Source organism: Lynx rufus, unplaced genomic scaffold (genome assembly GCF_022079265.1).
Source record: "Lynx rufus isolate CCGP_SWC_20201006 ecotype Redwood Valley unplaced genomic scaffold, mLynRuf1.p SCAF_23, whole genome shotgun sequence".
Classification (NCBI taxonomy): domain Eukaryota; kingdom Metazoa; phylum Chordata; class Mammalia; order Carnivora; family Felidae; genus Lynx; species Lynx rufus.
In genome coordinates, this window is record NW_025814838.1 from 9,026,740 (window position 1) to 9,052,474 (window position 25,735).

General features: G+C 44.1%; 2 protein-coding genes across 3 annotated transcripts in view; one reads left to right on the forward strand and one right to left on the reverse strand.

Annotated features, from left to right (window-relative positions):
• The window catches only part of ACSM5 (acyl-CoA synthetase medium chain family member 5), a 108,085-nt gene that overhangs the window by 20,597 nt on the left and 61,753 nt on the right, over positions 1-25,735 (reverse strand). Inside the window, exon 2 of one of the 2 annotated variants that reach the window (XM_047087472.1) lies at positions 428-646. In XM_047087472.1, the coding sequence (XP_046943428.1) occupies positions 428-646 (219 nt within the window). Of the gene's footprint in view, positions 1-427; positions 647-25,735 lie in introns of those variants that run through there. The other variant, XM_047087473.1, reaches the window with a different exon arrangement.
• Positions 14,644-25,735, forward strand: part of PDILT (protein disulfide isomerase like, testis expressed) — a 34,596-nt gene continuing 23,504 nt past the window's right edge. Inside the window, exon 1 of the mRNA XM_047087474.1 lies at positions 14,644-14,845. Coding sequence (XP_046943430.1) covers positions 14,644-14,845 — 202 coding nt within the window. The remainder of the gene's footprint in view (positions 14,846-25,735) is intronic.

Sequence of the window (25,735 nt, forward strand, 5' to 3'; positions counted from 1 at the left end):
CATCTTCATACTTTACTATACCCACGAAAAGTATACTTTTAGTGAATCCACTAATGGTGTTAGTTCCCTCATTGTTTTTCTTTAAACAAGCTCTTCTTAAAGTTAACATAAACAAATTGCTTTGAGATAGTTTATATTCTCCTGCTCTAAATACAAAGTTAGCACCTTTAACATAAATAAAAAGCGAACTATAACATGCAGACAGAGGCACAACAGACACATAAGGAAGGGAAAATAAAGAAGGAAGCATATGAACGCAAACACAAAAAGAAATCCAGATAATCAGTTCCTAAAACAGTTTAAATTTTAGGACTTGCAAAACTCCTAGGTCAAAATGTCCACCTATCTTGTAGCTCTGAGTCACAGTGGGGTTCCAGAGGGCAGACTTTGATGCCCAAGCTGGACACTAGGACACAGTGCGCCTCACCTTTTCTAGCTGGCTCCACATGTCCAGTACATCGTGAGCAAAGTTGAAGTACTCAGGCACTGGCTGCCTCCCCAGGCTGATTGCTTCCCAGGTGGCCACAATGTCCTGAGGGTCAAGTAGAGGTGGTGGTTGCCCATGAGGCCCACAGAATCCCCGCGCACTTCTCAGCACCTTGAGGACTCGTCCTCTTAGCCATGGCATCATGTTATTGCCTCTGGTCTGTCACCAAAGAGAAGAGATAGAGCATCATGCTGAATTCTGGGCTTTGTGGACAGACTGAGCTTGAGAAGAAACCTGTGGTCAGCCCTGATGGTGACTACAGTGCACACCGACCTGTAAACAGAGTCTTGGAACTCAGTCTTAGTACCACCATGTGATTTTGGTCATTTTTTTCTGAGTCTGAGGTCCGTGTCTTCCACCTCTCGCTGCCTGTGGACCTCTGGGGGTCTGAGGTCAGTAACTCAGAACCCACTTCCCAAGGCTTCCCAAGCCCACTTTCCCAAGATAAACCCTGAACTAGCTGACAAAGACAAGAAAAGCTTTAGAGCAACACTGCACAATAGAAATATATTGTGAGCTACACCTGTAATGTACAATTTTCTAGTAGCTTCATTCAAAAACATAAAAAGAAAGGGGTGAAATGAATTACAATAATATTTTATTTAATCCATGTGAAAGGTGAAATAAGATGGGGTCATTATGTCAAGGGGTTTTAAAATGAGTCTGGAGGCCATTCAGGAGGCGGGCCTTAACGTTCACACCTCACCAGTGGAACCATGAACTTTTGAACTGGGCCAAACCACAAATATTCCAAGGACTCAGCCTGAATACGTGTTACAGTAAGAGACTTTGTTTAGCCTTAGCAATCAATTATATTCAGTCAAGATCAGTTTTCTTCCGCCAACATCAATCAAAATTCGTTGTAAGCAATATATAGAAGCATTCCCTTTTGTCTTTAAAAATCGTTGCCTGTTGCTCCCTGGAGTGGGGGTGGGGCACTATTTGGGTTCCAGCCCTAATCTGTGTTCTCTGAATTGTAATTCTGAGACACCAAATAAACTTTTTTTTTTTTAGCTTTGCTCTTTTTTTTGGTCAACACCAGCTGTATCCTATAATTTCAACATGTAATCAATGTAAAAAGAAATTACTAAAGAGATAATTTACATTTTTGGGGGGTGGAGGTAGAGGATTGTAAATCCTCACAATCCAGTATGTATTTTACACTTACAAACACACCTCACTTTGGACAAGCCAAATTTCAAGGGCTCAACAGCTGCAAGTGGCTGTGGCTACCATATTGGACAGGGCAATTTTCAGTGTCTTGCTACTCAAGGTCCGTCTATGGGACAGAAGCATCAGCACTCCTGGGAGCTTGGGACAACTGCAGAACCACAGACCGCACGCTAGACATGTGGAATTAGACTCTGCACTTAAAGGGAGCCCGAGTGAGGTGTGTGCACTTGGAAGTTTAAGAAGCAGTGGCCTAGAGGCTGCATCCCCAGATGCAGTTTTTTTCCACCAAATTCCTTTTGGTCATTATAATAGTAACAGAATATGGTAATGTAACTGCCAGAGACTAAAAGTTTGAGCTTCCCACCCCCAGATTCTTTTATTAAGTTCTAACCCCCAATGTGATGGTAGCAGGAGGTGGGGGCCTTTGGGAGGTGATTAGGTCCTGAGACCCCAGAGAGCTGGCTTGCCCCTTCTGCTTGTTGAGGAGAATGCAGACCCACTTTGCCAGACCTGCTTTGTCAGACCTGCCTGGTCTGTGAACCAGGAAGGGGGCTCTCACCACACTTGGAATCTGACTGCTGCACTTTGATCTTGGACTTCCCAGTCCCCAGAACCATGAGAAATAAATGTTGTTTGAACCACAGCTGCCAAACAGACTAAGACAATAACCAACAATAATAATGTATCACAATACCAAGAAGAATGATTATAATTGCCATCTACAGAAGACTTACTGTGTACCAAGCAAGCATTTGGAAGGCGCTTTGTAGATGTTATTTCCTTAAATCCTTACAACTCTAGGATCTAACTGTTCTTTTCTCTGTTTTACAGATAAAGAAAGCGAGGCTTAGAGATGACAGACAAGTGACTTGCAGGTCTCAACTCCCAGAGATGCCCAGGCCCCAGCCTCTGTTGTGGCCGCCAGCCCTGGGGCCTCAGACTCCCCCCCTCTGACCCTCTCCCCCCCATTCCTCAGCTCTCCTGAACTCTGCCCCAAGCCTTTTCCTCTGCCTCCCACACCTGGATTCCTCCACCCCTTGACAGCTGATAATTACAGTCCCCAGGCCTCCTTTCCCAGGGCACAAGGCCATTTCAGGCAGGCCTCTTCTGATACCTGTCCTTGAAAGATTTCTCTCTATAGTACCTTGCTCTTGAACCCAAGAAATGCAAAAGGGCTTCGGTGTTCTGCTTCAGCTGAATACAGGCTTTAATGCCTATAAACATTCAGGTTCCTCCAGGACTGCTGGAGAAGGCAATCTGCTGACTCAGCCTCCCACAGGGAAGTTTGGCCCCAGATGCAGCCAAGAGAGAGCAGAGCCTGAAGCCAGCAGAGGACAAGGTAACTTCAACTGGCCAGCAAGCTTGAAGCCTGTGAGTGTGGCTCCACCAACAAGTTTTTCTCAGAGCTCACAGGGCTGGGAGATTAAACTCCAGCTCTGGTGGAACATCTTCCCTGAAAATTCAGTTCACCACGTCATCTGAAAAGAGAACAGGAACTTTATTATGTTTTAGCAGAAAGAACACAATAGTGACAATAATATAAGTCAAACCATGTTCCTTTTCGGCTCCAAACCCTCCAAAGCACAGAGACAAGAAAGTACATCAGTAGTTGCCTGGGGCTGGGTATGTGAACAGGGAATGACTGCAAATGGACACAAGGGATGTCTTTGAGGTGATAGAAATTTTTTATATCGGAATGTGATCACGGCTGCACAAATCTGTAAATGACTAAAAATAATAGCAATAGTAACAATGGCATACTTGAATGAATTTTATGGTATGTAAAATTAAATCTCAAAAAAAGAAAAAAAAAGCTTTTTTTGTTTTGTTTTGTTTTGAAACCTCCTATGTCTCCCTGTCTGACTCAAAGTCCAGGTCAAAGTCCTGCCAGCAGCTGCAAGGCCCCACATGATTTCCTGGCTCTCCCCTCCGGCCCCCTGCTAGCTCTGTTCCACCCACACTGGCCTGCCTGCCCTTTGTTCTCCCTGCTGCTGGTTAACTGGATCTCTGAGAACAAGAGCAAAAAACATCTTGTCTCATAGTGTTTGCCAATATCTGTGGTTAAATATTCCCACCATGGCCAATTTCAATCAACCAAAGTTTTAAAAACCGGCTTGCAAAGTTCCTGATTATTAACTGTCTCTGGCACACCCCTGTGAGCTGGCTCCAGCCCTGCTTCATTCCTTGTGCTCACTGGCTTCTCTGCCACAAATTTCCTTTCACAGGGTTCACTCATTGTCTCACCACTCACACACAGGCCCCTGCTCAGCATGCCTTCTGCCACGGCCCTAACCCCAACTGGAACCTTCTCCCATCTGACACTTCCCACCTTCCTTCTCTGCTTGATTTTCCTTCTTAGTGTTTATCACTTTCTTTTTTAAATGTTTTTTTTTTAATGTTTATTTATTTCTGAGAGAGAGCAAGCGCGCGTGCAAATGGGGAAGGGGCAGGAGGGAGGCACAGAATCCCAAGCAGACTCCAGGTTCAAAGCTGTTAGCACAGAGCCGGACATGGGGCTCAAACCCGTGAACCATGAGATCATGACCTGAGCTGAAGTTGGCCTCTCAACTGACCAAACCACCCAGGTGCCCCAGTGTTTATCACTTTCTAACATTCAATGTATTTTATAAAAAACATTTTTTTCCAGTTTTAATACGAAATGATTGACAGATAAAATTCTATATATTTAAGGTATGTGGCATATGCATTACATAAATGGTTACTACAGTTAAGCTAATTAATACAGCCATCACTTCACCTACCTGCCATTCAATATTTTCTACTCATTCACTTTTGCCGTCTGTCCCCTCCCCCAACCCACACATGCACACTAGAATATCAACTCCACCAGAACATGGATTTTAGATGTTCAGCCGTTTCCTCAGGACTTGTAACAGTGCCCTGCCACACTTTAAGAGTTTAATAAATACTTGTTGAGTCAATGAAGAGTAAATGAGAATTAACATTTAGTGAACATCTTTTGTCTGCCAGTCATTGCTACGTGGAGCAAGTACAAATTGACCTCTGATGTTCTCTGACCTCAGATCACCTTTCTTCCTTAGCACTAGAAGTGGTTCAAAGTCCTTCCGATGGAAAAGGGGCTATGAGTGCCTCCTGGAGAGGATGCTTAGGCATCAGCTGCCTTGCTTTACAGTGGTTAGCATCACACTGGGTGTTCATCCTCCACTGTGTTTTGTTCCCTGAGGTTCTGGCTTATTTCCTGGCCAGGCTGCTGTTACCCCTTCCCAAGGAGGCAGCTCCTCTTCCTCCCTGCCAAGCATGGCCATAGCAAATCATCTCTTTGATCTTCAAATTCCACTTCCTCAGTGCCTAGGCCTCTAATGGGTCCCAGGCAACTGCTCTTATCTGCAAATCTGCAGCCAGATCTAAAGATACTTTCTCTAGTCTCAGGAAGGTGGATGGTCAGATGACCTGCTTTTCAGAGGACCTGAAGTCAATTTCACTGCTATCCATCAGTATTTGATAAGAATCCAGCCACACAGAACTGGAGGCTACAAACTCTGACAATAATTCTGTTGCTACTGCTAATAATACAATAACTGCCTTTCATTTAGTCATTCAACAAACATCTTTAAGCACCTATTAGCTGCTAGGCAAAGTAAAGTATAAGGAATTTAAAAGGTGATTGCTACTGTGATGAAAACTAAAGCCTAGAAAGAGACAGAAAGTACCTAAGAGGATTGGGGAGGTTAACGGTTTTAAACAAAGTGACGGGGAAAAGGCCCAGGCTCAGAAAGTGATGTTTGAGCAAAGACTTACAGGAGATAAGACAGTAAACCTGGGTGAAGAGCCGACTATAGAAGAAACTGATATGGGAAACAAAGGCAGAAGGAAATGGCAGATAAAATTGAATTTCTTTATATCCTGCAGCCTGTTGACAAATACTTAAGGCAGGCAGAGTAAAAGTTTCTCAGGGAACTCCCTGCTGTCTTAATGCTAATGCTTTGCTGGAGGGAAAAACAACCTTAGGGTGACAGTCGCTAGGCCTCCAGTATCCTGGGAGTCTTCTTTAGCATATGAACTCCCAAGTATATAACCAGTCTATCCACAGGGTCCTGGGCAGCTCTTTCTGCCCAAGGGTTTTGTCCCCTGGCTTTAATACAATCACCTTTTTGCACCAAAGACATCTTCAAGAATTCTTTCCTGGCTGTCAGCTCCAAACTCCATGAACCCCCCTCATCACCCCAAAACCTTATCAGAAACCACGAGTGCCCCTGAGGTGGGAGAGTGACTGTCATATTGGAGGAGTGACAAGAAGGCCAGTGTGGCTGCAGCAGGGAGTGGGAGAGAGGCTAGGAGAGGAGACAAGGGCCAGCTTTCTGCCCTCCAGGTCCCTTGCAGCTCACTTTGGCCAGTCAGCTCTGTTAACCCTTCCAACAGCCCTGTGAGTTCTATGCCATTTTACACGTGACAAAACTGAGCCTCAGAAAGGGTGAGCGACATGCCCAAGGCCACCCAGCTATTCAGAGACAGAGCTGGGATTCCAATTCCAATGTTTAGACACTTCTGTGCCACCCTGTGCCACTCTTGGCCGGGATGTATTTTGTTTCTGGTGTTCCCTGTGACCTCCAGCCCTACCCCTGTGCTTGGGCAAGCTCCTCTCAGCAAGGGCAGGGCCTTCTTACCCAACAATGGCCATTCTTCTCCAGGGTCACCCTGGTCTCCAGAACCCCAGAATGTGGAACACTGCTGCTCAGGCTGCTGTGGTTCCCGTGTGTCTGGGAAGGGTCTTCATTTCTGCCTCTGGATTTCTTTAGGAAACTCGGCGGCCTCCAGGTCCTACTCTGTCACAAAGGGAAACCAGGAGTCTGTTCTTCAGGCCACGACTTCCCTCCTCAAGTGCCCCGGAGTTTGCTGCCCCAGCTCGGCCCAGTGGGCCTGCGTGTAACCAGACTTCCTACAGGTATGGGCTTGAATGAATGGTATGTGCTCATGAATGCTCTCTCTCTCTCAAAATAAATAAATAAACATGAAAGCAAACAAACATCTGCTACATGGGATACTGCCTGATTCATTAATCATTGAATAAAGCCAATAAGATCTTTAAAATTTACTCAGTTGAATTTTGTTTAGCAACTGAAGGGAGCAAAAAAGTGAACTGTATACATTTCCAGGATACAATGCCACAGTATGGCAATTCTGATGGATGGGCCCTGCCCTGGCCATATTCCTTCTGCCAGGGTGGTTAAAATTTAAGTGTGGTTTACTGCGAAGATGGCTACACATTAGTATCACCTAAAGAAACTCACCGCACCCCATACAGACCAATGAAATTACACCTAGTGTATTTGGGTTCAAACATCAGTATTTTCTTGAGGTTCCCCAAGAGATTCTAATGGGCGGCAATGGTTGAGAATCACTGAAATACACCGTGGGGTTTGTGTGAGAATTAAATTAGATAATTTGTTCATTCATTCATTAAAAAACATTCACTGAGTTCCAGATCTGGACAAGCCACTGTTCTAGGAGGTGGGAAAACAGCTGTGAACAAAGGCACTTACAGGAAAAAGTTTAGAAATATAAACTGTGGAGCCCCTGGATGGCTCAGTGGGTTAATCGTCCGACTTCAGCTCAAGTCATCACCTCACAGTTAGTGAGTTCAAGACCCATGTCGGGCTCTGTGCTGACAGCTCAGAGCCTGGAGCCTGCTTCGAAGTCTGTGTCTCCCTCTATCTCTCTCTGTCCCTCCCCTGCTCGTGCTCTGTCTCTGTCTCTCAAAAATGAATAAATGTTAAAAAAAATTTTTTTAATAAAAAAATAAAGCATGTACACTCAGAAATAATAATACAGGATTTGAAGCAAATGGGGGTGATGTGGCCGAGAATGCTGGAGGCAAAGGTAGTGGGGAGACAGAGTGGCCTGGGAAGACCCCCCTCAGAGGAGCTTGTGTTAGGGACCTGAATGACCAAAAAAGGTTACAGATCAGGAAAAGGGTGTTCCAGGCAGAGGCAAAGGTCCCAAGCAGTGTCTGCCTTAGGAGAGGGAAGGAACCGGCCTGGCTGACATGCTGACATAGGAGGGAGAGCACAGGGCTGAGGTCACAGGAAACGGGATGATGGAGTCCTGAGACGCCACCATATTGTATGTGATGGCAGGCCCCTGGTTTCTCCATAAGACAGTGATGTGATCTAAGCTGTGTTTTAGAAGGAAATCTCTAAATTCTGTGTGATGAATGGATTGGGAGGAGAGCAAAAAGAATATAAGTAGAGAGGAGGCCACTGCTCCAGCTGGACCAGAGACGATGCTGGCTGGGACAGGAGGCTCTGTGTTGGCGACCAGGGACATTTAGTGCTCAGAGCAGTGGTAACTGGTAGAAAGGCCCTCTGCATTAAATACTCTTATTCTTATTTATTCTTATTCATAAGAGTTTTCTATGATGGCACTCCTCCCTGTGTGGGGGTGGAGGGTAGAGGCTGGATCTAGGCTTGGAATTGGCTGTGGCTGGGGCTGAGGGTTCCCCAGAGGGACACAGAGGAGCCACCAGGATTATCAGGCCAGAGCAGTGGGTGCAGGGAGAACCGGGGTTCCGGACAGGAGCAGGGGTCTGGGTGGGGTTGAGGGTACAGTGTCAGGGGTTGAGTCACAATGGGGTCCAGAGTTTGAGGAGGAGCTCTGTGATGAATCAAGGCTGAGCTGTGGTCAGAGAGGGTCGCAGGAAAGAGTAAAGGGTGTGGTGTGGAAGGTGGAAGGTGGTGGAAGAGAAAGAGAAATGGGGCGGGGGGGAGACAGAGAGAGAGAGACACACACACACACACAACCTGCCCCCCTCCCACTCTTTTCCTGGAAATGTATACAGTTCACTTTTTTGCTCCCTTCAGTTGCTAAACAAAATTCAACTGAGTAAATTTTAAAGATCTTATTGGCTTTATTCAATGATTAACGAATCAGGCAGTATCCCATGTAGCAGATGTTTGTTTGCTTTCATGTTTATTTATTTATTTTGAGAGAGAGAGAGCATTCATGAGCACAAGCGGCAGGAGGATTAGAGAGAGAGGGAGAGAGAGAATCCCAAATAGGCTCCCCTCTGTCAGCACAGAACCCAACTGGGGGCTCGATCCCATGAACCATGAGATCATGACCTGAGCTGAAATCAAAAGTCAGACACTTAATGGACTGAGTCACCCAGGCACCTCTTTGCTGGTTTCTTTTTTTTTTTTTTTACAAGTATTCCTCAGCTTTGTTATTTGTATATTTGTTTATTCTTACTGAAATGTAATTAACCTACAGTATTATATTAGTGTCTGGTGTGCAATACGATTCAACATTTCTATGCATTACTCAGAGCTCATCACAATAAGTGTACCCTTAATCCCCTTCATCTGTTTCACCCATCCACTCACCCACCTCCCCTCTGGTAAACACCAGTTTGTTCTCTGTATTTAAGATTCTGTTTTTTTGTTTGTCTCTTTTTTTTTTGTTTATTCATTTGTTTTGTTTCTTAAATTCCACATATGAATGAAATCATATGGTGTTTGTCTTTGTCTTACTTATTTCATTTAGCATTATACTCTCTAGGTGTATCCATTGCAAATGGCAAGATTTCATTCTTTTTTTATGGCTGAATAATATTCTGTTATATGTATACACCACATCTTCTTTACCCATTCATCTATGGATGTACACGTAGGTTGCTTTCATCTCTTGGCCATTGTAAATAATGCTATAATAAACATAGCGTTACTTTATTTTTTCAGATTAGTGTTTTTGTTTTCTTTGGGTAAATATCCATCAGTGGCATTACTGGATCATATGGTAATTTCAGTTTTAATTTTTTGAGAAAACTCCACCCTGTTTTCCACACTGGCTGCATTCCTACCACACAGGATTCCTATCCACACAGTTTGCATTCCTACCAATAGTACAAGAGGATTCCTTTTTCTCCACATCCTTGCCAACACTTGTTATTTCCTGTCTTTTTGAGTCTAACCATTCTGACAGGTATGAGGTGGTATCTCATCATGGTTTTGATTTGCATTTCCTTGACAGTGAGTGATACTGAGCATCTTTTCACGTGTCTTCTGGCCATTAACATGCAGGAATACTCTTGTCAAAGGTCTTTGGGGGAGCCCACCATAGCCCTGATCAGCCTGGCCTGCACTCCGATGCTCTGCCATCCACTCAGGCCAAATGACTCGCTTTGGTTGATTTCATTTGACTGCGTGGTTCTCTCTCTTTTTTTTTTTTTTTTTAACGTTTATTTTTGAGAGAGAGTGTGTGAGCAGGGGAGGGGCAAAGAAAGAGAGGGAGACACAGAATCCAAAGCAGGCTCCAGGCTCCATACTGTCAGCACAGAGCCTGATGCAGGGCCCAAACCCACGAACCTCAGGATTATGACCTGATCCAAAGTCAGGCACTTAACCAACTGAGCCACCCAGATGCCCTGATCGCATGGTTCTCAACCTACAGACTGTAAGACAGAATTATCTGTGATTATCAATGGCAACACATGGATCTCATTTGGACCCCAATTCAATCAAACTTTAAATTATGAGATAACTGGGTTAATTTTCACACTGTTTGGATATTTGATAAGAAGTTATTGTTCATTCTGTTAAGTAGGATAATAGTATTGTGGTTATGTTTTATTTTTTAAAAAATATCTTTTAACTATTCATAATTCATTATTTATGGATGAAATAATGTTAAGATATGGGACTAGCTTCAAAACAGTTCAGAGCAGGAAGTGATAAGAATGTAAACAAGATTGGTAGTGACAGTAAACCTAGTTGAATGATGCTGGAGGCACACCAACCAGTCTACTTTTGCATATATTCAAAATTTTCCAAATAGAAAGTTAAAAATAAAAGAATCATTTGTGGAGCTTTTAAAACATACAGCTCTCTGGGCACTACTCTAGTGATTCTGAATTAGTTGGTCTGGGTGGAGGCCTCACATAAGTACTGTTTAAACAGCTCCATGTGAATTTCAGGATAAGAAGTGCTAATGGAGCACAGGTTCTTTATCATATGCCCACAACTACCTTGGGAGGCAGGCACTACTCACTCATTCTACAGATGGAGATGCTAAGCTCTAACAGTGGACTTACAAATTTGAGGAGTCCAAGATCTAAGGTGTGAGTGAAGTGTAGGGGCATGGGCAGCATGGTGATTTAGACGCTAAGTTTGAGAACTTTTCAGGCAGAGAGGCAGATAATAAATACTTTTGGTGTCATTGGCCACATACAGTCTCTGTTGCAACTACTGAACTTGGCCATTATAGTTAAAGCAGCCAGACAATAGCAAAAGAATGGATGTGGCTGTGATCCAATAACACTGAATTTACAAGAACAGGCAGGGAGTCAGTTTGCTGAACGCTGGTTTACACCACAGGCATTGGGCTTAGATGTACCTGAGCCCACGTGCTCCTTCATCTACCTGTTGGGTGGTTTTGTATGAGTCTCCACCTTGGTGAAGGGGGCATCATAACTGTACCTACCTCATAGACATGCTGTAAGGATTAACAAGATGGTGAAGGTAAAGTTCAAATACTAGCTTAATACATAATGACGTTACTTAGTATTATGGGCTGGCCTAGTACCGGGTACTGGGGCTGCAATGGTCAGCAAAGAGTCAGGGTTGGGGTTTCACTGCAAAGGAGAAACAGGGTAGGGTCCCTGTGATACTGTGATTTGTAAGTGTTACACAAAATTCAGCCTAGGAAATTTGAAGATCTAATTGGTTTTATTAAGCAATTCATGACTCAGGCAGCATCCAATCTAGCAAGTAGAGAGATGCTCCCAGGGGTTGTACAAAATGGAAGGTTTTTATAGGCAGGAGAATGGGGTAACATGTTATTAGCCAACAAATGAAAGGATTGTTTCAGGCCAGAGCATCTTTGGTTGGGAAGGTAAAAGCATGTTTTTTTGCTGTTTTTGTTTTTGTTTTTTTTAATCATGCAGATTATCTTACTACTGCTGATCAGGAAATTCCAGGTTGACTTTTAAAAGGTCACATTCCTATGTATACAATGGGATATTACCCAGCCATCAAAAAGAATGAAATCTTGCCATTTGTAACTACTTGGACAGAGCTAGAGTGTATTATGCTAAGCAAAAAAAGTCAGTCAGAGAAAGACAAATACCATATAATCTCACTCATATGTGGAATTTAAGAAACAAAACAGATGAACATGTGGGAAGGAGAAAAAAAGAGAGAGAAGGAAACAAACCGTGAGAGACTCTTAAAGATAGAGTACAAACTGGTTGTTGATGGAGGGAGGTGGGTGGGGGATGGGCTAGATGGGGGATAGGTACTAAGGAGGGCACTTGTTATGACGAGCACTGGGTGTTGTATGGAAGTGATGAATCACTGAATTCTGTTCTGAAACCAATGCTGCACTGTATGTTAACTGACTAGAATTCAAATAAAAATTTTAAAGAAAAAAATTACAAATAGAAGGTCACATTTCTGGGGTAGGTTGAAACTGCAATTAAGTCTTGCTTCCTATGGGGGGGGGTGCAAATTACTCTATTGGGGCTTGTTTTTCTTTTTTAACATAAATATATATATTTGGGCATTCAGATGACCAGATACATTCTGATATTTATTTGGTCTTCATCCATAGTTCCTGGACCAAAACCCTTGGAATTTCCTGAGCAATAAAAGCAAAGGAGCATCTTTTGTTACAACATTTGGTCTCTTGTCTTCAGTTCCTAAAAAAAATGCTTCAGAGCATAAACCACAGGGTACTCAGAACCCCTTTCTTTAAAAAACAAAACAAACCAAAAAAACCCATTCTTACAATTTGAGTCCTGACTTGCAAGTGCCTGGTCCCTGCTGTGAGTTTCAAAGGCCTGCTTTGCAACCCCAAATCAAAAATCTGGCTCTGTTCTCTGTTGCAACCTCAGCCCTCCCCTCCAAGGCAGGACTTGATTGAATGATGGAAGGTACAGGGTATCAGGGTGGGGGAGCCTCAGTTAATGTCTCAAAATATTGTCCACTGCACCCATTTTGCAGTGGGTCACTAGAGAGACAGTATATCATTGTGGTTAGGGGCATGGATTCTGTAGCTAGATTGCCTGGGTCTATGACCTATGAGCTGTGTGACCTTTCTGTGCCTTGTTTTATAGTCATTAAATGAGGATTATAATAATGCTATTCCTACCTCATAGGGTTGTCATAAGAGATGTGATGGCATGGAAGGCACTGGAACAGTGCCTGGCACATGACAAGTATGTTAAGTACCTTTTTACTCATAAAATTTAGAGCTAGAGTTGGTCACATTCTCTATATTTTAGGCCGAAAAATTACATTAGATCTATTTTTTAAAAGCCTTCAGATAGTCTGACAAACCTATTTCACAGGCAAAAGTCATTTATTCATTCTTTCATGTATTTATTCTCACCACTTGTCCATTTTCCTACCATAAATACCAGGTGCTAGGACTACAGCAGTCAACAAAGAAGTTAAAATACTTATAAATTTAATCCGAAGGTGTGACGTAGAATATACCTGCTATAGGTCATTTCCTTTTCTTTCTTTCTTTCTTTCTTTCTTTCTTTCTTTCTTTCTTTCTTTCTTTCTTTTTCTTTCAAGTTTATTTATTTTGAGAGAAGAGAGAGCGTGAGCAGAGGAGGACCAGAGACAGAGAATCTCAAGCAGGTTCTGTGCTGGCAGTGCTGAGTCCAACACAGGGCTCCATCCCACAAACCGTGATATAATGTCCTGAGCCAAAACCAAGAGCTGGACGTTTAACTGACTCAACCACCCAGGCACCCACTCCTACCTGCTATCAGTCTTCTTCTTCAAGACACTCAGGTAGTCCACGCTACACAGAGAAATAGCTCTATGCTTGAGGAGTACTTACAAAGATCTGAAGAGGTGATTCTATGCTCTAAATTGTTAGGGAAGACAGGAAGACATAATTAGGGAAAGTGAAACTTACAGAAAGGAAGCTTCTGATCCAGACCATTCTACCATTCTAACAATTAAAAAATGTAGAAAGAAAGAAAGAAAGAAAGAAAGAAAAGAAAGAAAATGAAAAAAAGAAAGGAAAGGAAAAGAAAAAAAGGAATGTACTTTTATAGGAAAGTACCTAGAATATATTTCACATTATGGAGTAAGAAAATCAGAACACTGAACAATATGCATAGCTGACTCCATTTATGTTTAAAATTCTACATTCAAATGTGCATTTATATAGGAATTTTCAATATGTATAAGGATCCATTCCAAACTGTTAATAGTAGCCTTCTCAGAGGTGGGACTATGAGAGACATTTTTATTTTCTACTTAACATGTTTTTATTGTATTGCTTGGAATTTTTACAAGTGTGACCTACAATTATGACTTAAAAAAATGTTTGTTTATTTATTTATTTTGAGAGAGAGAGAGAGGGAGGCAGAGGGAGAAAGAGAATTCCAAGCTGACTCCATGCTGTCAGCACAGAGCCCAACGAGGGGCTCAATTCCTGGCACCTCATGACTTTTAAAAGAAATATTTACAGTTGAGAAAAATTGTTCAAAAATCAAATGGGATACATGAATGAGAAGCGAGGTCACGAGCTTCCCATTATAAGGGGCATTCAAGCAGGAGCTGGAGGAGTGTGAAGCAAAAGCTGTGATGGGGAATTTACCCCTTATTTCTGGGGTCCAGAGGCTCATCCCAGGACTCTGGAGCGGGACTCATCTCTACAGTAGTCTCACCTATTGCCTGGGAAGCCAGCGGGCTCAAATGCTGGCATGTGATTTGGCTTCGTGGAGCTCTGAGCAGGCCCCTGCTGCTCTGAACTATCCCTGCACAGTTTACGTAGGGGCTGAGGTTAAGCTAACACTTTGCATCTCTTCCAGTGCTACTGCCATGTGTGGGCACTGCTAGGGAGCAGTGGGCCATGGTCGGGCCGTGTTCTCCATAAACAAACTGGCTGGGCGGGAAAGGAGAGTCGGGGAGGGAATGATGACGTGGTGCCCTGCCACCTGTGTTGATAAGGGCTCCTGTTCCTCCTTGTGGCCCTACAAAATAGCCATGGAGCTGCTATGGATCTCCCTGCTGCTGGCTGCCTCTCGCGGCTCCACTGTCCAGGGCTTCCCAGAGGAGGACGTCAAGGAAGCCAGCATCAACATATCCCAGCCTTTGCATATTGTGGAGGAAGGCAACCTGCTGGTGCTAACACCTGCTGGCCTGACCCAGATGCTGAACCAGACCCGCTTCCTCATGGTGCTCTTCCGTGAGTGTCCCCCACTCCTGGGTGATGGGTGATGGGTAGGGTGAGATCTATCTCTTTGCTCCTGGAAGCCAGAGAAGTTTTATATATTGCTGAACAGATGAGAACACATATTATTAACATATTTAAAATTAATATGGATATACTATCATTCCCGATTTCCAGATGAGAATGCTGAGGTCCAGGGATGTTAAGCAATTTGCAAAATACTACGCTCGATTTAGTCTTGATTTGTATGTTGCTCCTCTGTACCACTGAAGGTAAAAAGCCAACTTTTACTCATCAGTGTCTTTATATTCTGAAATTCAACTTTCCCCTCTGTTACGAGGGCAGGAGCATCCCGACCATACTGGATTGTTGTAAAGATTAAATGAGATAATATGTTAAGTGGCTGGAACACAAGCAGAGGGCAATAAATGGTGGCAGCTATGGGCAAGCTCTTGAGCAAAGATTTGCAGACCATCACCTTTATCTGAACTCTGCCTGTCCACTTTTGTTCTTTGGGCTGTTGTTCTTCATTTCAGTGGACATTTCTTCTTTTCCCTGGGGCACTGGGCACAGAGCTGTGCCCTTGGGAGGGATTTTCATAACAGCTTTCACATAGCCAGTACTAACTGTGTGCTGGGCACTGTCCTTAGTGCCCCACAAAACGTTAAGTTAGTTGATCTTCACAACAACCCAGCATGGTGGCACCATTTGTCTCCCTATTTTATAGCTGAGGAAACAGAAGCTCAGAGAGGCCAAGCGATTTGCCCAAGGTCACAGAGCTCACAAGTGGGGATTACAAACCCTGTGCCGCACCACTTCCCACGTGCAAGGATTGGGAGGATACAGAAAGTAGATGTCAACACTGGATTCCAGAATCCTGCTTCCAAAGCCACTCCTGGGAAATGTCTGGCTGTGTGTCAGTCCCCAAAGACCTGCTGCTGGTCTGTACCTGGCCTGACTAGCATCCAGATTCCCTGAAGCCTGGCAAGGACTCAGGTTCCAGAGCTGGGCAGTGAGGTACAAGTGCTGCCCCTTCTTGGTTTCTGCCCCTTTCCATGCAGCCCCTCCCCCTACATTCTCTTCTCCTCTTGGTTGCTGCTGTGGCATAGCCCTTTCTCCCTTCTGTCAGTTTGCCTTCCACTAACCCTGATGCCTCACAGGTTTCCTTTTCTCTCCAGTGTGACCAGTGCATGTCCTGGGATGAAGTTCAGTGCTTAGAGGTTCACGGTCCTAGGCTCAAACACAGGACTCTGCCACTTACTGGTCAGATGACCTTGAGCAGGTGACCTGGATCACTCTGAGCCTCTCTTTACTTGGCTGTGAAATAGGGAATTTAGCAATAGGATATAATTCCTAGTGTGCTTCTCACAGTGCCTAGTGCATAATAAGAGCTTAAGAAATGTTTTGGCTGCCATTCTCTTTATCATTATTAGATTCCTCTGCACAAACATGCTAATAATGTCTCCCTTGCAGGTTGCTGTGGTGATGAAAATGGGTTCAAGTATGCAGTCATGAGTGCCTAGTGAGCACCCATTGGGCACAACTATTATTATTGCATTCTGGTTCATCCTACTTTTACTCAGCTCTGCTCAGTGCCAGGCCTTGGGTGGGTCCGATGGGAGCCCCAGAGAAAAGAGGCCTTGGTTTCTGCTCTCCGAGACTTTGTAGTTGAATCCATACTCATGCCATTAGAATAGTCTGAACGGTATACACTGAGTGTCTCATGGAGAAGTGACAGCTTGGAATTGTCCTCAGAAATGGTTCTCCAAGCTGCAGACCACTGAGCAGCCTCCTCTGGCTTAACTCCTGCATCCTCGCATCCTAGAATGCGCTAGGGTCTCCAGTCCAATTCAAATGCATCTTGAAACTTGAAGGTTGGCCTGAAGTGAGAGAAATCTTCACTATTTGGCCTCCCAGTGATGCCCAGTGATGGGCAATCTTTAGCCAGAGCAGTGGAGTGAACGCTTTGGAATCTATTGTTACTGACATCAGTATTTACCAAAGACCACATGCCAAGCACTGGTAAATCCTAAAGTGTTTTTTGTTGTTGTTGTTGTTGTTGTTGTTGTTGCTTTTTATAACTTGACTCACCCACACACTTTGTCTATAGATGACATCAAGGTTTGAAGTAAAGTACACAAGTTTGGGAGCCAGGCAAGCCTGAGTATAAAGTTCACTGCCATGAACTAGATATGTGGCCTAAGGTACATTTCTTTGTGTCTCACCTTCTTTATCTGTGAAGTGGGAATAATGAAAGTGGTAGAGTCATTATAGGGATTGACTAAATATCTATGAAGGATCTGGCACATGGAAAATACTCAGTAAATGAGTCTTCATCCTCCCTTGGCCCCAAACATATGATCAACTTTCTATCAGTTAGGACTGGGTTCAGCTTCAAGGAATAAAAAAAAAAAATCTGCTAATGATGACTTAAATCCAAGATTTATCTCATATTCTCGTATGTAGACCAGGGATAGGCAATCAATGGCTGTCCTAGCAGCTTCACAGTATCAAGGACCCAGGCTCCTCCTATCTTCTTGCTCCATCACCCCTGATATATTGTATGTAGCTTGCGGTCACAAGATGGTTGTGACACTTCTTGCATTGCACTGCACATTTTGCTAGGGAAAAAGAGGGACAGGCAAATAGCAAAAGGACAAAATACATGTCAGCCAAGTATGTTCCTTGAAAAAAACAAAAACAAAAAAAACTTTTTCAGAAGCTCCACCAGTGACTTTTATTATATCTTATTGGCTAGAACTGTGCCATGGCTATTCCCAAATGAGGAGTCTGAGATGGTGAATATTTTAGGTTTCTGCCCTCAATGGTTCAGGAAGCAAAGAGCTTGGGAATGGCTGATTCACAGTATTTGCCACAAGATCCAAGGTTGTAGGCTAATTTAAGTGTGCCAAACATTTTACTAGTTCTTTGTACATTGTGGCTCAATTTTTAATGCTAGATGAATGAAGTCCTTTAATGAAACAAATTCTAAAAATGATTGCCCACCTTTGTACCCAAACTCTTTCATTGTTCTGATTTTGATTAGATATTTTAAAGATCACTGTGTTCGGGAAAGCTAACTGCTACAACAAACCCCAAATCTAGTTTTGTAAAGGTTGATTTCTTAAATCTTAGTCTCAGGCAGGTCTGCAGAGAAACTTTGCTCCATACAGTCATTCAAGTGCCCAGGGTCCTTCCATCTAGTGACCCAAGCATCCCTTAGGGCCTAGGGTACTCCACTGAATCCTCTGCCTCCAGCCAGGAAATGGATTGAGAGACACAGGACATGCTTCCGGGCCAGGCCAGCCCTGGAAATGGTGCACATCAGTGTTATTCAAAGTGTGGTCTATGGACCAGCAATGCCAGCATCACATAGGAGCTTGTTAGAATTGCAAAATACCAGGCCTTACTCCAGACCTACTGAGTCAGAGTCCCAGGTGATTCACATTCATATTACAGGGTGAGAAGCACTGTTTAACACCACTTCTGCCTGCATTCCAATGGCCATAGCTCTGCAAGAGAGGCTGGGAAACAAATTCCAGCAGTATAAATGAAGAGGCAAAAGAAACAGGTTTTGGGGAACACGTGGCATTATCTGTCTTAATCACATTATGTAAAAGCCTTGAAACGGCTTTTGATCAAATGCAACCTGAAGCTGGGGTGGCTGAGAGGCAGCTGGGTGGTATAAGATCTTCTAGACATTGAACCACCAGGAACAGTTTTCTCTTCTGGGCAGGAATGTCAGCAACTGTGTCCTACGTAGGGTTGGCTTTATGGACTGTTTGGCTCAGGTTAAGTTTCCAAGGACAAGTCATTCCCAAATCCAATAGGCGCTTGCCAGTCCTCACCTTCCTTGACCTAGAGTACTCCAATCTGAGACCCAACCTGAGTCCCTTCGCTCCTTGGTGCCCATGAGCCCATTCCCTTCTGGTTCCCTTTGATCTCCCTGGCGCACTTCTCCGTTCTTTATGGCTCCTCTTCTTTCCTGTTATCCTAAAATCAAGGATGTAACAGGCAGCCCATAGACACAAGATGGCCAGCAGGTGGGTTATGTTTGGGCCACACAATGTTTTAATTTTTTTTTAAATGTTTATATATTTTTGAGAGAGAGGCACAAGTGGGGTTGGGGCAGAGAGAGAGAGGGAGACACAAAATCCGAAGCAGGATCTAGGCTCTGAGCTGTCAGCACAGAGCCTGACACAGGGCTCAAACCCACAAACTGTGAGATCATGACCTGAGCTGAAGTCAGAACCTCAACCAACTGAGCCATCCAGGTGCCCCTAAGCCACACAATGTTTTAAAAATCGAGAGATTTCACAATTATAATTGAATTTACATCTGCTCTTAAAGAAATAGAAGATCTGGAGGCACAGGCCCACATTCTTGCAATGTGACAACTGGCTTAAGCTGAGTAGAGATTTTCCTTTTGGGTCAGAAAACATGCCTGTTAGTTCACCACATCTCTATCCAGCCAACCCCACACAGTCACACTCCCTGCCTCACCCCTGTAGCATTTGAGTCTGTGTCACCCCATCTGAAATGCAGGTCCCAGTCTCTTCTTATTTGGTGCGGTCTGAGTGATGTTACTTGAATCAGGAAATTCGGGCATGTGACGGCATCAGCTGCCCTGGGTCCCAGAGCCTCCTCAGCTGGCTTGTGCAGCCACTTCATAGCACCGTGGAACAAAAACACTCTTTTTTGTGCCTTTAACCTTGATAGTTCCCAGAAGGGAAAATGTGATTGTGTCATTTTTGCTTCCATCCAATGTGGAGCATTCCTGATGTGTAAAATTCCATCAAAATAGTTCTGAGACTCTGATCTCCATCTAGCCCAGGCTGTTAATGGTTTCCTTCAACCTTGGCGCCAGGGTACATGCTGGGTTTTACTTCGAGCCCATGGAGTAAGATCTTGTAGGGGAGATCCAGTATGGGCTATTTGCACAAGCCTGCGAGCAGGGCAGGCATTTCCACTTTGTTGATTGACTCCTCCAGCCGGTTCCCCACATCTCTCATCCACCCCAGAATGTGGGCCAGCACTTACACATCTGTTTTATGGTTCCTTTCAGGGAAGAACTGAGAACCCTGCAGCTCTATTCCACCTGAAGTAGAACTGTAAGCTAATGGTTTGCACAGCTCAGACATCCAAGAAGAAGACCTCTGTCTTTTCTTTTTTGCAGCTGATCCTGGACTCTCAATGTTGAGCCATACACTTTGCATGACACAATACACATCTCAACACACATTTACCCTTCCAAAACTGGTGCAGCAGACACAAAAGAAAAGGAAACTGTCCTGCCCACATAAGAACACAAATCTCTGCCCAAGTGACTGCTCTGTTTTAGTCAGGCAGAAGGGGGAGTCCATGGTTCTTCGAGGCTTTAACTGACATCTTATAATTCAGGGATTGACACTGAACCTGGGGCTACAGACAGAGTCAATCAATTTTACATTCCTTAATGACATTTAATGACAACCAATTTGAATACTTTAGACTTAAAGCATTCCCATCAGCAGGTATTTCAAAGCAGTAAACACCAGCAGAGATGTTGTTATCCAAAAGAGACAGTAAAGCTCATTACATCTGAATATTTGACTCCTTCCAATACTCAGTTTAAGTCAAAATGAGTTTTCAAAACCTGGCAGGCCTTCTAAAGTGACCTTTGGAAAATCTAATCCCTTGGGGAAAGTATGATAAACAGTTTTTTCTAGGAATAAATAGGCTCTTTACAACAAAATATTTTTCCAATATTGTCCCAGGGACATACTATATAGTAAGTCTCAAATCCTTAGTTGTTGCTCACTTCTTCATCTCTCTGAGGACTCCAGGCTAAAGAGTCAATTGTCAGTAGGACCCTTGCTCTTGCATGTCCCTCACATGTCTCAAATGCCACATGTGTTCAAAACAGGCCTCAGCATCTTTGATTTGCTCCCTACAACTTGCTTTTTCTCATGCCCTGCCTTAACTGATAGCACCACTATCCACCCAATGTCAAAGTCATGAATCTCAAGGTCATTCTTGACTCTTCTCTTTTCTCACATCCAACCCATCACCCACCAGGTCCTGTTAATACCACCTCCTAAAGCCCTCTGCACTCTCCAGATTTCGCATCCCCCTGCCACTGCCTTAGTTCAGGTCACTGTGTTCCCCACCTAAAACACTGCAGTAGCCTTCTCAAGGGTCTCCCTGCCCCCTCCAGTGCTGTCCCTACAGCACACCCAGAGGTATTTTTTTTCTGAAATCCAAGTCTGATTGGGTCACTTCCTGATTAAAAACCCTCAGTGATTCTCTAAGACCTCAAACTCCTTAACATGGTTACAGTGTCCTCTGCTTGGTCTAGACTTGGCCAACTTCCCCACTTCATTTGAGAGCTATGCTCTAGTCCCTGAATAATTTGTGGTCCTCAGGTAGGCCACATTGGCTCAAGCTTCAGGGCCTTTGCATTTACAATTCCCTGTGCCCACAGTGTCCTTCTTATACTACCTCATCTGGATTGTGAGGTTTAAGTTCATGAAGCCACCTTCTCAGGAGGCTATGTCCACCCTTACTCCCACCTACACTGACTGGCAGGCCCTCCCATGCCGACACAATCCTGTGTACTCACCCTTTCATAGCATTTGCCACACTGTATTGAAACAGCTTTTAAACTTGTGGGCTCCATGGGGGGGGGGGCAGGGGCCAAATCTCATTCATCTCTTGATTAGTAACATCTGGCATTGTGCATGGTAGGCCTGCATGAAATGTTGAATGAATGAGTGAATGAACTGAACTTGCCTTTGGCCATAATGTTCTGCATGAATGAGGCAAGGAGAGAAGGGTAGGCTACCTTTAGTGGGGAGAGGCCAAAATGAGATTCATCAGGAGCTGTGTCTAGGGTCATTTAGGAAGTGCCTCTAAAGCAGAGATGGCAAGAGTCCTGGGAACAGGTTAGACGATGATAATGATGATGATGAAGATGGCAATATGGATAAAGGATGGTGATGAAGATGAAGAAGATGATGATAATGGCCATTTATTGAGCATATGTATTCCAGGCACTGAACTTGGTCTCATCATCTCCATCTTACATTATGAGGTAAAGGCTTCTTAGAAAGGCTGGAAAATTTGTTCAAAGTCATACAATTGATAAGTGGTATAGCCTGGATTTTAGACGAGGTCTGACACCAAATGTACAATCCATCTTATAAAACTGTGCTGTAACTGAAATACTTATTTAGCAACTTACTTACTTATTTTTCATTCATTCATTCATTCATTAATTCAATATTTATCAAATACCTGTTATGTGCCAGATAGACTTCTAGGCACAAAACAGATGGACATCCTTGCTTCGTGGCACTTAGGTCCTAAAGAGGGGAGACCCAAGATAAACAAATAAGTAAAAAATATAGTATGTCTTATGGTTAAAAGTGTTATGGAGAAAAACAGAAGAGCAACAGGAAGTGCAAAAAGTTAGTGGAAGTGACGCTGCAAGTTTATTTAGGGTGGTCTGGGAAGGTGAAAATTCAGCAAGGAACTGAAGGCAGGAAGGCAGCAACCCATGCAGATAGCTGGGAGGAGCGCATTTCAGGCAGAGGGAACAGCAAGTGTAAAGGCCCTGGGTGGGAATGTGCCAGGATGGCTAAAGCTGAGGTGCTAAAGAAAGTGGGAGATCAGATCAGAAAGGAAGTACAGTCCTTTAGGGCCTTAAAGGCCATTATGATGGTCAGAGGAATTTGTTGGCTGACCCTTGAGGAACTAAAAGGGACGGATTACCATCCCGAAGTTCCTATCATCTGTGAGCACTTCTATACACTATACTGGCCCTTTGGAATGGGAGAGGATTATTCTCAGAATACTTTTCCATGCTTGATCTAAAGTAGGGTTTCTCATATTCAGCACTACTGACACTTTGGCTGGATCATTCTTTGTTGTGTGTGCGTGATGGGTGGGGGATGCACTGTAGGATGTTTAGTGGTATCCCTCACCTCTACCCACTGGATTCCAGCAGCACTCTAGTTGTAACAACCAGAAATGTCTCCAGATATGGCCAAATGTCCCCCATTGAGAACCACCATCTAAAGAAAGGCAGACTCCAGTTGCCTGTGCTGGGAGCTAATCTCCAGTCCCTACACTCACATTTCCCCATCCACCAGCCCCTCCCCTGATTCACACTGGCTTCTCAGAAAAAGGGAACCCATGGTTATCTACTAAAGACCCAGGCAAATATTGATCCTTGGTCCATTAGCCATTAACACATCTACACATCACACAGACATTCAGAGACCAATTCCCTATTCTAACATGACCCTGGGTCTCATTTGCTTACACTAAAACCAATGTGAGAGCCACAGAATAGACCCAGGCTTATACTGGATGACTTGGTGCTAGTCACCCTTGTGTCTCTTTCCCCAAGAACCAGAAGATCTGCTGAGGATCCTGACATTTCTATAAGACTCCCCCTTCCCAGAGAGAACCTAGTCAGAGCAAGATCAAGGGTTCCCCCACCTATGTCATCAAAATAGTTAATGTTTTTCAGGCACTTTTGTGCCAGAGCTTTGAACACCTTGTCTTACTGTGTAGGATCATCTTAAGGTATAGGATCTGTTAGTATCCCCATTCTGTAGATGAGGAAACACAGGCACAGAGATACTTAAAAAAACAACCTCCCTGAACTGCAGGTGCTATAAACCACCATAACTGTCTCTGTTTTATGAAACAACCTAATGAAGTTCAATGAGTGCCATATAGTAGTATGTGTCAGACAATGAACTCTCTCTAGGTAGAGCTTAGGACCCAAAGAAGCCTGTACTTGCAAGAAGTCTCAGCCTCCCAGCAGAGGGCTCCCTACACACCCACAGCCCACTGGGCTCCACTCTGCCCAAGCAACAATGTACATCTGAATTGTTACCATACCCCAGCCAAACTGGCATTTCCAGTTGGCCAGGGCAGGACATAGGCACCAAGACCTGAGGAGTGTACACATTGATTTCATCTTTACAAGCTTGGAATTCAAGGTTCCAGAACCACAGGGGTAAAACTGATTTGCAAATTTTAAAAAGAAACCAGAAGACAGGACTGTAAATCATAAAGAGTGGATTTGGCTCTACAGATACTCTCTGTTCTGATGGAAACCACCCATAGCAGGGGAGATGGAAAATGCATCCCATCCCTCCCTCCAGGAAAAGAAATCTTTTTCAGATCAGCTAACCTATATGGTCAGTTAGAGCATGAATCTGGGAGTCATCCAGTCTTGGGGCTGAATCTCAGCCTAACTGTGTACCAGCCATAAGACCTCTGGATTTCTATCTCTTGTCTGTAACATTCCTCACCTGGAATGGTAGATAACTCAGAGGTTGTTATGAGGATTAACCAGGATAAAGCATGTAACATTTAGCAAAGTGATTGGCACAGTGAGTGCTCAATAACTTGTAGTTGTTGTTACCTTGTTATCATCACCATCATCACCATCACCACCACCACCATCATCATCATCAGTGGAGTCATCCTTGACCTCTTTTCTTCACTCACACTCCACATCCAATCTATCATCTCCTCCCGTTTCTCTCATCTATCTCCAGTCACCTCCTCCTTCAAAATGTCTCCAGACTTTGACCAGTTCTTACCCCCTCCATTGCCATCACTCTGGCTCAAGCCATTATCACCTCTCACCTGGATTATTACAGAGGCCTCCCACTGGTCTCCCTGGATCCACCCCTTTCCCCTTCAGTCTAATGTTCATATAACATTCAGTACAATCCAGTTAAAAATAAGTAGGATCATATCTAACTCTGCCCCAAACCTTCCAGTATCTTTCTACAACCCTCAGAGAAGGGGTTATTCAGGGGCCAACAAGGTCCTATGTTATCTGACCCTGACACCTGTCATGCTGCTCCAGGCCAGACTCCTTGTCATTCCTCAAACATGCTGCACATACTCCCACCTCAGGGCCTTTGCACTTATGGTTCCCCTGCCTGGAAGCTCTCTCTCTCCAGATATCCACATAGCCTGCTTCCTCACCTCCTTCAGTCTTTATTAAAATGTTGTTTCTCAGTGAGGCCTCCCTTAGCCTCCCTACTTAAACTTAATCCCCCTGACACTCCCAACGTCCAGCTGCGCTTTTTTTTCCACTTAGCATCTAATATAGCATATATTTTATTTCTTGTTTATTTTCTGTCTTCCCCAACAAGAGCAGGGATTTTTATCTATTGGTTGTTAAATCCCCAGTACCTAGAACAGTGTCTGACACATGGCAGATCCTAAAAAGGATTTGCCAAATGAATTGTGAATGACTGGATGAATGGACAGATGAATGGGTGGATGAATCTCCAAGGCTATTATTGTTAGATCCTGTCCAGCTAGCTTTCAGATCCCAGCATTCCAGCTATTACAGACTACTTCTCTCATTTCTTCCATTCCGGATACTCAAGAGCACTGGGCTGTGGGTGGAACTTCTAAAAGCTCCATCATTTGGACAATCATTCCATGTGTTTCCCTTGCCCTGAGCTGCTTCCCTTAGAGACTCAGATTTGGACAGGAAGTCAATCAGCAACCCTGAGCCAGGCAGGGCCAAATCCACAAGGAAGCCAGGGGAGAGGCCTGAGGGCCTGAGCAGCTGGCAACAGGCCAGGACCTGCTGGTGGTGATGGATTGGGGGCAGTGGGTATCAAAGGCAATGACGGTGACAGAGCAGGCAGTGGAGAGGCGAAAAGTCCCACTTCCTGTTCACTGATTGGGAATTTAATGAAAACCATCATTCACTTTCGGGTTCCATCGCAGGAGCAGGTGTGCTGACTGATAGCGGGGCGTGTTCCAGTTGTCCTGAAGCAGGCTTTCTGGGTTTTGCTTTATAAAAGACCTCTCTGTTGGACTTGGAATTTGCCCAGGCAGTGGGGTCACTTACACTTTTTCCAAGTGCTCCAGATGGAC